Source organism: Channa argus, chromosome 8 (genome assembly GCF_033026475.1).
Source record: "Channa argus isolate prfri chromosome 8, Channa argus male v1.0, whole genome shotgun sequence".
NCBI lineage: Eukaryota > Metazoa > Chordata > Actinopteri > Anabantiformes > Channidae > Channa > Channa argus.
The window spans coordinates 12,683,346-12,698,385 of record NC_090204.1 but is presented as its reverse complement, the minus strand read 5'-3'; the positions used below and the strand labels follow the sequence as shown (position 1 = coordinate 12,698,385).

The following is a 15,040-nucleotide window of genomic DNA, read 5'->3' as shown; positions in this document are numbered from 1 at the left end:
AATGCCCTTCCTGACAACCCTCAGGAACCCATTTATCCAGGCGTCAGATTGGCACAAGAGGACATTTGTGGTTGCAACTTGTTTGCGTTACAGTATGCATTATAAATAGTAAAATACACTGAAGATGTTTGTAGCATACTGTAGGTTATTAGGCATTATGGTAAAATCTAAAATATAGACATACATATTGTGTTGTTACTGTAAAATATTGCACAAAATAGATAAGTTGAAGTGAAGACAAACTTCCAATGTCATTCTTTAAAATATCAACGATTTTTATAAGAATTTTGACACTTGCATTTGGAGAATGTTATGGTACATATAGTATCTTCCATTGTTTTGCTGTAGTTATTAATCTTGTTTCTTAATTTTTACATAATTTAATTAAATTTAATTTAATGAGTAAATGTATATTTGTCACAGCTTGTCATTTCCTTACTCCGCTTTCAAGGTCTACTTTCACAGACTTGGCAACGCCAAAGCTGATGGGGCCCAAATTAATTTGGAAATCAATGATTGTGTTTGAATAAGTCCTTATTCCATGTGAGGCCTTTCTAATCCAGCACTGAACTGCCCTGCTGAGTCCTTAACACAACGAGTGTGTTAGGGACTTGACAGAGCAGTCCAGCCAATTTAGCCCTCAAGTGTAGGATGGATGTAGAAGTGCAGGGAGAGGAAAAGGGACAGAGAGGTGAAGGGAGAGGAGTGAAGCAAGGTGATGGAGAGAGTAATGTGCTGTCGTGGGAAATTGAGGGGGCATATAGGTGTATGTGACAGAGAGCGAGGGACAGGCAGAAGGAGCAATAGCATGGAGAGAGTGAGAGAGACAGCCTGACAGCTGTCCCCTGGGGGAGTTCTATCTTTTCTTTGGGCCTCTTTCGGATTCTTTTCTTTCTTTCCTAAACTGCTACCCCCTTCTTTATTTTTCTGAATCACGTTGAACGTGCTTTCTATGGGCATTAGCTCCAGACATCTGCCTACCTGCCTCCCACTGCTTCTGTCTTCCTCTGTCTCTTTGACACACGCTGAACTTTTTCTCATGTCCCATGAGGGCGATATTCTGGGCCATATTCTCCCATCTCTCTAAGTTTTTGTGTCCCCCTATCTCTCTCTTTTATGCTCACACACCTTAGGGCCTCGTTGCCTGCAGGATTTACCCATGAGCTTCTCATCATCCAGTTCACATTGCTCCAGCAGATCTAAGATGTCCTCTTCCTACAAACAAACAGAAAGACACAACATGAGATAGATGAGAAATTACCATAGATGTGTCATTTGTATTTTCATTGCAAACAGAATGTATACTATAAAACATCATTAAAGAGTAACAAATTAGTTAATCTTGGTGATATGTTAATCTTACTGTAGTTAATCTACACTGATATGGAATTATTATATCACTATCACTATGATGACTTCATATCTGAAGTAAAAGTAAGGGAAAATTAGGTGTAGAAAAACAGAAAACATCAATTCTTCATACGGTTAAAAAAAGATTACATCACAGGCATGTGTGGCTTATCTTGGGTTTAAAAAAAAAAAAAAACCTGGCTAAACATGCATTGCTGTTTGGCAGCTTTTATAGAGACTGAATTTAGAAAATCCAGTGACATGGCCAATGCCAATGTGCTGGGGCCTTGGCCATTTGGCCATAGCTGAAATGCAGGCAAAGGTGATTAATGTTGCTTCGCGGCTGGGACATAAAAAGCTCCCAATTGCCGCTAAAATACAGATGAAAAGTGATTGTTTTCTCTCAGATTAGCCATCAAGCTGCTTTCTGAGGTCCATGAAAAGGTCAGTGTGCCCCCTGGCTCTCTTTGTTGGTGTGTTTACACGAACATTTTGGTGTGTGTGTACTGTGCCATTTTTTCATGTTGATTATACTGCTTTCTTAAAGGATGCATCCGTAGCCTGTTAAAAAAAAATTTAATAAGCATTTGCTCTTTTCTTAACCCTGTCAACGAATGAGTAATCAAGTGTTTCATTATTGCTATATTAAATAATACACTGATGTTTTAGAAAACACTGTTCACTTTGTCCCTGAAATTGAAGCTGCTACAATCTCTCAAAAGAAGCTCAGTAGGTATACAAAAAATAATAATGATAAACTGACCATATTATGCTCAGCCTTTCATCATGATCAGATAGGATGTGGTAACATAATATATTTATTATTCCACCCAAGTAGATACGTAGAAGGAGGTTTTGATATTTTAAATTATGGGGAAAAAATGAAATTGACACATATACAGAAATTGTTGATGTTATTTACTAGTAAATAAATGTATTTACTTTTTCTTCTGAAAAAGTGATTATGACACAGTGCATCTACAGAATATTTGAGCTCTGTAGATTGTTAAGGTCCGCAGCAATCACTTGATGCATTATCACAAATAAACAATAATTATTTTAAGGATTACTTTTAGAAATTTATCATTTTGTCCCCTCTGTGTTTGCCAGACTGTGTGGCTGCCATTTTTGCTGTAACTTGCAACCACCAGTGATCTTGGTACTTTTTGTTTTTCTGTCGGCTTATTCCGTTAGTTCAGGGTCACAACTGCCCATCATTGATCCTTTGATTTTGAATGTTGATTTTGGCACATTTTTATGTTGAATGCCCTTCCTTAGCCAACCCTCCCCAATTTCTACTTGGGACTGATACTTGGCACTGCATGGCTGGGAATCGATATGGGCGATGCAGTGTCTTACCCAGGGACACTTGGGACATATGTTTGGGTAGAGCAGGGCAAGAAACAACGGCCCTATAGTTGGTTGGCAGCCAATCTACCAACTGACCCACTGTTGCCCCCGTCTCAATACATATAAGCTCAAAAATATATTGGCTCAACTAGTTTTTGTCACCAGAGAACCAGGTGTTTAGTTCTGTCTACGGGTCTTCAAAGCAACATGAATTTTAACCAATATTTTTTTCTAACATTCCACATTTGTTTTTCAATAGATGAATGCAATTGTGTTTCAAATTACTGCATTAATGTAGCCACTTTCCACTGGTAAGGAAAGTATTTCGTCCATGATAGAAAACACATTCCACTGGGCATAAAAAAGTTACATGACAAACAGCAGATATAGAATACAGGTGGTTACTGCACATCACCAAGAGCTGTTATTTTAGTTGCCTGTAAAAGGCAAACATCTGCCAATCTGCAGTCCTGAACATTTACCTAAAGGTGTCACTCACTCAACACAATCAGCAATACATTAAAAGTAAATTCTATGACGCCAGTTGAACCCTACATGAAACTACATGCTTCTTGCAGCACAGGCTGCAGGGCTAGTTATTAATGAAAACATAGGTTCTAGCTAGAAAGAAAATGTAAACGATTTGTTCTTTTTAAACCAGGTTATTAATTTTAATACATTCTGGTATTTTTGGTGAATAAAGACAAACCCAAAACCATATTCCTAATATCCCTGTGCTATACAAATGTCTGAAGTGCTTGCAGACCACTTTCACTGGATTTGCACAGGCTGTGAAGTGCTCCCAAACCTGCGATTTTTCTTTTTTTGGGGGGGAAGCCCCACAGGTGGGCAGAACATGCACCTGCTCGACTACTGTTTCTTTTTTATATTCTGAATCCATGTGAGAAAAATTGAGGAATGGGGAGAGATCAGCTGAGCGGGATACCTAACAGCGAACTATTTGATGCATACCTGTCAGCCTTACTGTAATGGAAGTAGGGAGAAGGGTGATGCAAACCCTGTAGAAATCAGTGTAACCTGTGGCTGTGTTGTCTGTAGCACAACAGAAGGCAGAAACAGTGTTCTGTAGTGCATCAGCATGTTATCACTGGGATTACAACACGTTTTATTTTCTTTTATAGTGAGACAGTCGATGTTATTTTTCAATCCATGGCCCACAAAGACAGCAACCATGGGACCTCTGGGTACAATGTCACTCAAACTTGACAGCTATGTTTGTCACACTGGAAAATGATCTCTAGACCCTTGCAACAGGAAAATTAACCAAATGACCAAACTGAATTCTGTGTTTCCATCATCACGCAGTCAGCAGTAAATAGAGCAACTAAACAGCAGCAAGGCTGAGGAGCACAAAGAAATCCTTTTGCAATCTGTCTGGAAAATAATCCAAATCAAATTTTATTTTTGACAATACACTAGAAAAAAACTGTATTGTTAAAAAAAGGAGGACACGTTTGCAGAAAAAGTATTATTTGTGTTCTAATGAATTTCATATCCAACTTCAAGAACATCCCTGAAATGGCGATTTTTAGGGTTTCAGGCTCTGTCCAGTTGTCAATCACGATTATGTTATTAGATAGCAAACTCTACAGCAGCTTTTGTTTCTATTATCTCTCTCCCTCCTTTCTTTGCCTCATCTTTGATTGAAATCTCTATAAAGATTTACTGCAGAGAATCGACTCTTGAAAGAGCACAATAACTTTCTGAAAAACAAACTGAAAAGGGCTAGAGGCTGTCTGGTAGGTTTGTTTCTACAAAAGCTGCAACAGTTGCATATTAAACCTCCTCCCAGTGCTTTGATATTGTAGAATTTGTAATGTCAATACTGCTGTCAAAAATATCCAGTATTCACTATTACCATTCAGTTCCCAAGAGCAGTTAAGATTTTTTTGTTTCATTTGTATCTTCCCTGCTTATCACTGCCTCTTCCCTCCATGTGTTTAAATATCCCACAATGCCTTACACTGTGTCTTTTTGTTTCATTGATTTGTCCTTTCTGAATACATCGGCTGACTGGAAAACAGAAAATTGCCTCTTTCTGTTTCTCTTTTTTGTGTTCTACTCAAGTCATTGTGATTCAAAAAATACATTTATAATAGATATCTGTGACAATACTTCTAAAAGTATTTTACAAAAAGTGAAAAGAGAACAATCTCGTAAATCAGAATCTCCCTATCTTTTTACGTTATTATTTTTCTAGTCCTTCTATCATCACCATTCAAAAACTCCACAATCTTCTATACCCCTGCTTTCCAACCCTCTTTCCAGTAAATTTGTGTGCTATCAAATTCTTATATCTTTACTTTTAGTGTTTTGCCACATTATGGCTTTTGCCTTGGTGGTCAGGGATCAGCATGTGCAACCCCATACGCGGCAAGCTGCAATGCACTGTGTCATGGCCAGCATTGATTTTTTTTTTCCCCTTTTGGCTTTAAGTTGGTATAACTGTTCTCTTTTAGTACATTCATAAAAAACTTTGTGCTCTTGTATTAACACATTGAGCAATTCATGGCCACATATTTTTATTAGTGCATATAGATTCAAATGGGTAGCCTGTAAAAATAAAATTTAAGCCTGTAAGAAAGGCATTTTAAATGCACAAATTACAAGCAAAATCAAACCATCTTCAAAACTTTGACAGAAAAAAAATTAGGCAGGAGGAAAGAGAACACGGAAAACTGTGTGTCTAACTGTAAAGAAACAAAATGACATTGCTGTGTGGGATTTGATTTGCTTTAAAAAAGCGCATGTACACAACACAATAAATATTTGTGGAGAGACAGAGTGAATGACAGTGAGAAAGCGAGGCAGATAGAGAAGAGAAGGACATTGTGTCAGATATTTTACCAAATACAAAGGATCGTGAAAAACTTTCTGTATTATTTGTGCATTCTTTTTTGTCTCCGTGGGCAGAATCTTAATTGAAATGTGTGTGTGTGTGTGTGTGTGTGTGTGTGTGTGTGTTTGTGTGTGTGTGTGTGTGCCCCTTTTTCTTTTGCATGTGCTTGTCCACAAGTGTGTCCATAGTGTGCATATATGTTTGAGTCTGCCTCTCTGCAGGTTTCTATGAGGTGTGTGTGTGTGAGTGTGTGTGTGTGTGTGTGTGTGTGTGTGTTTGTGTGCATGCATGCGCGTGACAGTCTGCCATCGACGTACGTGCCTTCATACGTTTCAGAGGATTATTCATTTCCTTTTGAAGTGAGGCAGCTCGCCCAGCGAGGAAGGTCTGAAAGGCAGCCGAGAGCAGGCTTTCATACTTCTCCAACAGCAGCTTGTCGTCTGGGGGGTAAATACGTCTGTAGGACGCAGAGACACAGAGAGAAAAGCAAGGAGATTGAGGGAGCAGTAGAAAAGGAGGAAGAAGGAAAAGATGAAGACGTAGGGAGAAAGGAGAAGAAATGAGACAGAAAAGAAAAAGAAAAAACAAAGAAGGAAAAAAGAGTTTAGGGTCACAAACAGTAAAAGACAAACAGAGAAGAGAAGCATCGGGTTAAGCAAAGAAATATGTAAAACAAGAGGTGAAGTGGCGACAGAGTAGTGAAGGAGAGAGCAGTGATGAATAAAAACAAAAAGAATCAAGAAGAGTAAGAAAAAGAGTAAAAAATAAGGGCCAGAAATAGTGAAACAAAGAAAATGAGTGAGAAAGAGAGAGAACATGAGTACAGAGGTGGAGAGAGGGAAGAGACTGATAAAAGAAGAGGCAAGAGAGGCACAGAAAGGTCAAGGCACAGCAGGTGAGAGAGGTAGACAAAGAAAAAAATGAGAAGGAGGGGAAAACAGACAGAGAGAATTATAAGTATTTCAATTGGAGGTGTAAAATTATGAAGAGACAAAAGAAAGGTGAGTGGCAGTATCAAGGGAGAAATATGAAGGACGAGGGAGCAAAGATAGAAGACAGAAAGAAAGAACTATTAATGGAGGCCTTGAGGAACTCAATGCATTTGTGCACAATGGCTTCCCACACACATAGTACACAACAATAAATATATTTATAAATTATTGCATTCATTCACAAGCAGGAATGAAATAAAATTCCTAAAAAATCACACCACTTAAACCAGTTTTATTAATTAGCTGTCACGATTTTTCTCACACTGCCTACAACAGAATCTTTTAAGTCATTATCAGTTGAGATCTGACATAGCAAAAGGAAGTCACCTTGGACAGATGATGTATTGTCTTTGTGTAGTTTTCTTTATATCAACCACAACTAGGAACCAAAAGTGGGATAATACATTAGGTAAAACAGCAGTAAACCTCAGGCCAGCGACAATGCAAGTGCTGTTTAAATACAATTTAATACGTTTTGTAAGTTCAGATTTGATTTAGATTTAGATTACATTCCTTTATCAAGCTTTGCCTGTGTGAGTATCGGACCTGTGCAGCACTCTGACACACACACAAACATACCCTCACTGCACTTACTTTCACATTTGTTGCAGTCTTTGATAATGTGCCTGTTCACACATTGCACATAGTTTGTGCCCTCAAGACTAAACTAACAGTGCGCAGTGTTTATTTTATGCCTGAGGGGATTAGGAAAATGTATACACTTTTGCCTGGCTATCATCTTAATACATCTTCAAACTCCCCCATAGTCATGGCTTTAGACATCAAATCAAAACAAAGACAGTGTTATAATTTAAATAAATGTCAGCAATGTGGAATGTAAAAGCAGGGGAATGGTTTGTCTTCTACATAGATGTATTTAGAGCCAAAGTCCTCCCCATTTGGCCTTTTGAATCAACGGGAAGCTAAATGGGGCCACTTACAAAAGTACAAACTTCCTTCAAAAAACACAAAGATACAAAAGTGATGTTTATACACCAGCAGGAATAATTCAACCATGGCAAGATTACCAGCAGATTTTTGTACATATTGATTACTATGCTATTACTACTAGGCCATCCATAAATTTGAGTTGTTAGTGCACCACATCTGGTATGAAACAATTGTATATAAGGAATCTGTTCTGGCTGCATGATTACCATATTGTTGAGAAGTTGACCCAGTTCTATGTATTACTTTAGTTACTGCACTAACTCAAATCAAGCAACTACTGAAAGCTGAGAGACCTAAGATGAACTTTAGTTCATTCCCTTGGCACTATACTACTGTATAGGAGGTTTCTGTGAGTGCCATCCTTTTTTTCCCCCACCTTTAAGGAGGATGGATCACTTTCTTTTCTTTCTCTGGAGATGATTTCTAAAATAGTCTCTTCATAACGACCAGGTAAACTGAATTTAAGTATAACCAGAATAGAAAACACATGACTAACAAGATCTGCATTTAAATAGTGGGTGTTAGCTGCTGTCCCTTTTGACCACTATTCATCCTTGAACATATGGGCATTTTACTGGAGGTTGACCTAAAGTGTTTGTTAAATACAGTGTTAATGCTAAGGCTTATTTTCCTCCCAGATGTTCTCAACTGGACTACAGGCAAAACAAGTATTCATAATTCAGTTCCATCAGTATCTTTGATTTTGTTTTTTGTTTGTTTTGTCAAGCTGTATCTGTCAAATTGCTTGGCATAAAATTAGCTGGGTTTCTCTCTGATACAGCGTGGTGTTGACTTGTCTGTACCTGATGCAAGTTTTATCTAATAGCCAAATGTAAGTAAGTTCATTACGTATTCATCTAATGAGAAACAGTGTGTTAATCAGACTCCAGTGCTATGCTGGGACCCTATTTGAATGCTAAGAGGTCTTTATTAGGGGTACTCCAGACAGACCTCAGCCTGTCTGATTGACTTTCTTGTTGCCTGTCTGAAAAGAGGAAGGAGGTGACAGCACTTCATGCAGACTGGGATCTGCATTCTGACTAGCCATTCAGTCAAGTGATGAGTCAAGAAGTCACTTAGACTTGGGGAGACAGCAAGAAGAGTAAGTGTGTCTGCCTGACTGTGTCTTTGTGTGCAAGCTTGGGTATTGTATGTGCAATAGATAGAGAGAGAAATGTTTGTGTGTCTAAGTGTGTGTGTTGGGGGGTACAGAGAGTCAGGGAGAGAAACTTAGGGAGTAAAGGAGCATTAGCAATTTACAAGGGACAAATGGCAAATCACAACTTGGTGGTGCTGAGTCATGCTCTAAGGTGGATCTGCACTGTGAAATGAGGTGACTATTAAAAATTGACATGCTTGATGTCTTCTAGAATTTCAGCTGGAGTCAGAGGGGAAAAGTATATAGCTGTGGAAGAAAGAGCAGATAGAGAATCGCTTGCAGCTGTCAAGCAAATTATCGATGCCCATTAAATTTTCTGAAATGATCAAAAGTAAACATTGTGAATAAAGGGGTAACAATTAGAACCTTGCTATTACAGACTTAACTCTGATTTCTTTCACCTTTATTTTTTGCATTTCTTAAAACATTATGGTGTTCGCATTATTTGTTCTCCTATGAACCTGACATTGTGCAAATAACCCCATAACCATAAGAGAGAGAGAGAGAGAGAGAGAGAGAGAGAGTGCATTACCTGTTTGCCATGTTCTTACCTGTAGTTTCCCAAATGTTGCCTTTCATGCTCCTCCCTGGAGATTTGCTTGCGAACCTGTGCCAGTCGCTCTTTCTAAGAATAAGAGACAAATAAAGAGTAGAACCACTAAATCTTGAAAGTCACTGCTACCTGCACCTTATATATCGATTAGAAAGCTAAAAACAAATGCTGTAAACCAGAAGGCAAGAGGTGAAAGACTAGAAACCAAAATTGTCACCCATTAGTTGTTCATTTTTCTATCTGCTCTCTTTTTAGTACATTATGAAGGTATAATTTTGGAACTTAGGTGGCCAATTAAGCATTAAGCAGAGAGGAGGGGACTACTTGACTACTGGTCTTTCACTTCAGCCATAACACCACTTAAAGATGAGGTGGTGCCCTTCTAAGACTACCGCCTCTGCACCATTTTCCCTTTTTCCCATACATTATTGCCATGACTGATCAAAAGGCTAATCAAAGAGGGTGGGTGGCATAATGTACTAGTGGCTGCCACATTTCCACATATGGATAAGAAAAATCTCCCTGGACTCCTTCATTTCAAAAAGAAAATGTTTAAATGGTGTGGTTGAAATAGGGTAAAAAAATTCTGTTCAGGCTTTTGTATTATTTCAAATTCTCTTTTTCAATCCTGAGAAATAATTTATTTTTTATTGTATGTATGTGTTTACTAAATATGTCTGATTATAACACATCTTTGCTGAGCACCTGTCCACAAACTGCTAATTACAATTCACTGTCACCTTTTGTTCTTCTTATGGGGCTCCTGACTGCACAGCCACAGTTTTGAAAATCTTGGTGGGGAAATGAATGACTCTCAACCCCTTTTGACGACAGTCAAGGGGCACCACCTTCTGCAGGTGGATAGTATCCCCCATGCTCCAGTACAGTTGGTCAAAGGCCAGCAGAGAGAATTATGGTTTTACTTAGAAGATCCCAGGTGGGAATATATGTAACTGTAATATAGTTTACAACCATGTACAGGAAATCTTTTCATAATGACTAATGTAGTTAAAATAAACGTAGTACTTCATTAATTTGTTTGTGTCTTACCAGCTCTTCTCTTCTTCGCTCTAGTGTGTGACGTTGTTTCTCCCATTCTGAGGAAGCAGCTGAGAGTTTTTTCATAGAGCCATGTCCATAGAGCCGTCTCTGAGCCTCTGCCTTTTGCTGGGCCAGGTTCCGTTTCTTATCACTAGCCCTAGATCAACAACAAGTAGATTCACGTCACAATGCATAGTTAAAACATGAGGAAAGTCTTCAGCCTTCATTAAAACTGGACTTAGATCAAAACCATTAAACCAGGTTTTCTGTTTTCTCCTACTGGAGCTTTGAAAACTTTTCCTGTTTTCAACAATGTTTCACCTCTTTGACTTGTTTTCTGTCATACAGTTGCATGTTATTTTTTTATGTTTTAACACTCTATAACACTCTATCACAACGTTGTTGTGCTAAAATTAAAGCAGTGTTTATGAAAACATAAAACAACAAAAAGATAAAGGCTGAGCTGAGACACAAGCAAGCTGAAATCCCCAAGATGAACAGGACCAGACAGCGAAGTCTGAACAACTGGACCATTGTGGCCTGAAGAAAGGGCAATTCATTTTAGTCAATCGCTGGCCCTTTAAATTGGATATTGAGTGTTGGTGGGCTGAGGTTTATCAGTGTCCATGCCCAGCCGGTTCTGAATTGATCCCACGTTGATACAATTGGTGTTGCAAGCAGAGTTGAGAACTGACCCTACCTCGACATTCCACCAAAGCCATTACTATATAAGGAAAAAATGAGTCAGGTAGAACAAAGCCCTCATTCACTCCAGCATAAATTTCAGCAGTTTGTCTAGTGGAAAAAGCTCCACAATGACTTTCAAGACCGACAATGATTTATTTGTCATGAAGTACTTAAAACTTTTGTTTCAATCTTTGGACACATAGCAAACATCAGCCATGAATCAAGTCATTTTTGATAAGAGATTTGTTTGAGCTGAGCAGCAGGATGGAGTGAGTTTTTATCCGAGGTGGCTGGACCATGCGCCACACTTGGCCAAACTAGATCTATGGTGCAGCATGTAATTGATCTATTGTGTGTGTATGTGTGCTGTGTTTGTTTATGTGTGTGACTAGAAGAGTTGATACTATATTTAGTGCAGTAGGAGGACAAGCACAGAGAGAAAGAGAAAAAAGAGAGAAGAGATCCAGAGGTCTGGTGTACAATGATCAATCAGTTACCAGACTCACTGTAGCCAGGGGACAGAAAAGTATGCCAGCAAATACACACCACACATACAGTACAAAAAATACATTATACAACAAGAATGACAGTATGAATAACCTAAACTGGCAGACAAATGAAACCTACAAAGCAAAGTAAAATAGCAAAACAGGCAGTGCAAGTCAATATGTGGAGCAGGGTAAAGAGTATAGAATTGAAATCATAGCAACTTACAAAAAAAAACAAAAATGATTCAAACACACACATGCATCATGTCTGATTGAAGGGCGCATAAAGCACACAATAGAGGCAAATCTTTGTGTCTTGACAATTATCTTTCTTTATATCCACCACAGAAACACCAACACACAAATTTACAAATACAGCATTTTTTTTTCTCCAAAGCGCAAACCTTCCATTAGTTTTAGACTAATGTCACTACTTTGTTGTCAGTCTGAACCAAAACAAGGTAAAAGCTGAACTGGACTGTGCATCAAAGTAATTCCAAAGATTGTAGGTTTGCCAAATAAAGAAAACTGAAAGAATCATTTGAAATCTTTAAACAATTAGAGCGTTGTAAAATAGAGTTTGTTGTGAGCTTTACCTGTCTCTACATGTGAAATTTAATGGGCCCACAGATGCAATTCATGTTTATGTGGATGTGTGTCTGTGTATGTGTGTCAATTGTGGACAATAGTACCTAATGTTGAGAAGTTTCAAAGCGTTGAGAAGCACCCCTTTTTTCACGTCGTAATCAATCTTCTGATCGGTCCCAAAGCTCGGCGCTCGATTGATCTGCCAGAGAGGAGAGGAGAAAAACATTCAAAGAACATTCTGAGGGTTTTTTTCACTTCATCTATTTTTTTTTCTTCACAATTTAGTAGACAGAAATGCTATGCAATTACAGGAGTGGATTTTGGGCATCTTTGAAAAAAGAGATCTGTTCCCACAAGAAGGACAAGCAAGACGAGAAAAGAAATGAGAAAGTGATGGAAAGCAAGGGTTTTATTCTCTTTGAAGGACACTTTAGAACTCTTAGCCTTTGCCTGAGCATAAATCCTTTCTGACACTGATGTGTGGATGCTTGTGCATGAATACGAGCCCATGTGTATGAGTGCATGCATACAAACACAGTGTGTAGGTTAAACTGTTACCAGATTAGTGACCCTGTTATTTTAGGCCAAGCACTGAGGCGAGTGTTTGACATTTGCCCACCATGCCCAATACTCATCCATATTGCTGCCAGCAATCATTTCTTTGTAAGCATCAGCAAATTACCAGTGCACAGCTCAATGCCATCATATACAACCAAGGGAGCTCAGACAGAGTCAACTAAGCAAGAACAGAATAAGCCACCTGCGATTTGAGGTACAAAAGCTGGTATCACCAAGGGAAAAATTCAAGAGCAGCTTACCATTCTTATCAGAACAATTTGCAGCACCTGTTCATGGTATTCAGATATCAGTTATTATACCTGACACAACAAATCAATTCTTCCCTTTTACTCTTTGTTATGCTCCCTCTGTCCCTCTCCCAGAGTAAGAAAGAGATTGTGTGAGACAACAAAAGGATCAGCAAATGGATAGAACTGCACAGGAAGGTGAATGAACTGGCAACTGTGATTAGAACGGCATCTTCATATGAGGTGACTTCAAATGCAAGTTTGCTTTTCCCTTCAAATGTTGGTTTTGTTATTTTTTTTATTTCAGATTACTGTACATTAATTGGTTTTTGAACCCCAACAAAATCCATATGACAAAACATATCTTTAATGAATGAAAATCACTGATAATAGTTTGGAAGTGCACCTAGAAATGTATTCTTCCCACTTGCCTTTATCGCAGTCTAAGTGAGTATTTGTGTCAGAAACATTATTCATCCTGTTTCCATCTTCTTTTGGTAAAAAATGGTTGGATACAGTTGAGGACATCAAAGCCGCACGATAGCCAATCAGAAATCGTGGCGCAACACTAAGCCAATCTGAGGTTTTAGAGCACACTATAGCTCCATTCTATCTGCCTATCAGGAACATAGATAAAAATGACTACAAGAATATAGATAGACGTGTGACATTTGGAAGCATAAATATTTTTGGCCGAAAATGGGCAACAAAACCCTAAAGCTCCTTTCCAGAGATGTGCAAAACATCTTAAGGGTTGTGTAGTACCTCTCAGTAACTACATCCCCCTTTTTCTCCCCTTGAACTAGCCAATACTAATCCTGACACAAAGGTGCTCACTGCTGTGTGGCAGATTTGGGAACAGTGCTGCAAGATAATATTTACATCACAACCAGGCTCCCAGGAACTCAGAGAGGCATAGCATTGACAATGTTGCCAACAGTGGGGCATGTAGCCTAAAAAACAGTGGTAATTACTGAAAGGTTGTTTATTTGTATCATGAGCCAGCTGTAAAAAAAAACAATTCTGGTAAGGCTTATCCAAATCAGCTGCCCCCCTACATCAACAGCTACTCCCAAATAGTCAATCAGCGACACACCACTCTCCAAACACCTATGAACAATGTAAATGTGACTGTGTTTGCACAAAGAAAACTCATATATTAAAATGCATGCAACTATGTAAACTATGAGCACAGGCAGAGGGAAATGTATCTCAAGCGGTTTGTGTTAACCTAACCAATCGATATAACTGCCTCTAAGCCTATTGAACCATCACTGCCTGAGTCTCTTCAACTACTTCAGACAATAGGTCCACATATACCACAAATAAGGTGCTAAATGTACACCAGCATTTGTATGGGCATGCCTTTTCAAGAAGGCAGAACAGTTTTCATAAGGAGGGGGTGAATGTTTTCTAGTGCAAAGAGGGGGAAAAAAGGAACGGAGGATCTATGCAACTCTTTCACTCAATAGAATGAAGTCTATAATACATCTCTCTGTGTGCTGACTTCGACCTACAGTACCTCAACTAAGAAAAAAAAACTACAAAAGAAAAAAAAGGAAAAGGTCTGTTTTCATTTAGAGCACTCCCTTATATGACAGCCACACTGAAAAAAGTATGCTTTAGAGTGCTGTAGCCTATAGGTAACAGCCAGACTGGCAGTGATCCTGACGACGGTTGTCTCGTTACTTGTCTTCATTTCTTAGTTTGATTTTTTTGGTGTCAACCTGTCATCGGATAGACTGGCATCGCAGCACTTGCTGTCTCTCTTTACTCTCCTTCAATCTTTTTGACTCCCTCCTTCTACTCTATGCCTGTCACAGTCCTTTTCTCCTGGTTAGTTTCTCTTCCAACTCTGTTTGTTGCGACCCCCGTTTTCTGTCTGGTCACTCATTCACCCCCTTCACTTGGTAGCCCTCATTCTCTGGTTGTTACCTCACTTATTCATTTCTCTCTCAATGTCTCTGTGTTCTCCTTTTCCTCCCTGGCAGAGGAAGTTGGACCAGTCCAGTCCTAACGAACCCCTGCAGGCTCCCAAAACCCCCACTCTGATATCCTTAAGTGACTCTGGCAAGGTCTTAAAGCCCCTTAAGAGCCCTTGGTTGCTCCAAGATGCATTTAATAAAAATGTCAGATGAAAAGATTAGAAATTCCTTTTTACTCATGCTATGATTCTGTTCAGCATCAGCATTTCATCAATGTAGCCCAAATATCA

The 15,040-nt window shown here is 38.8% G+C and overlaps 1 protein-coding gene across 7 annotated transcripts in view; it reads right to left on the bottom strand.

Annotated features, from left to right (window-relative positions):
- The window catches only part of ttll7 (tubulin tyrosine ligase-like family, member 7), a 67,471-nt gene that overhangs the window by 22,676 nt on the left and 29,755 nt on the right, over nucleotides 1–15,040 (bottom strand). For all 7 annotated transcript variants that reach the window (XM_067514051.1, XM_067514053.1, XM_067514050.1 and 4 more), the window contains exons 10-14: nucleotides 12,124–12,218; nucleotides 10,266–10,413; nucleotides 9,214–9,287; nucleotides 5,878–6,017; nucleotides 1,129–1,211 (exon numbers count right to left, since the gene is read on the bottom strand). In XM_067514051.1, the coding sequence (XP_067370152.1) occupies nucleotides 1,129–1,211; nucleotides 5,878–6,017; nucleotides 9,214–9,287; nucleotides 10,266–10,413; nucleotides 12,124–12,218 (540 nt within the window). The remainder of the gene's footprint in view (nucleotides 1–1,128; nucleotides 1,212–5,877; nucleotides 6,018–9,213; nucleotides 9,288–10,265; nucleotides 10,414–12,123; nucleotides 12,219–15,040) is intronic.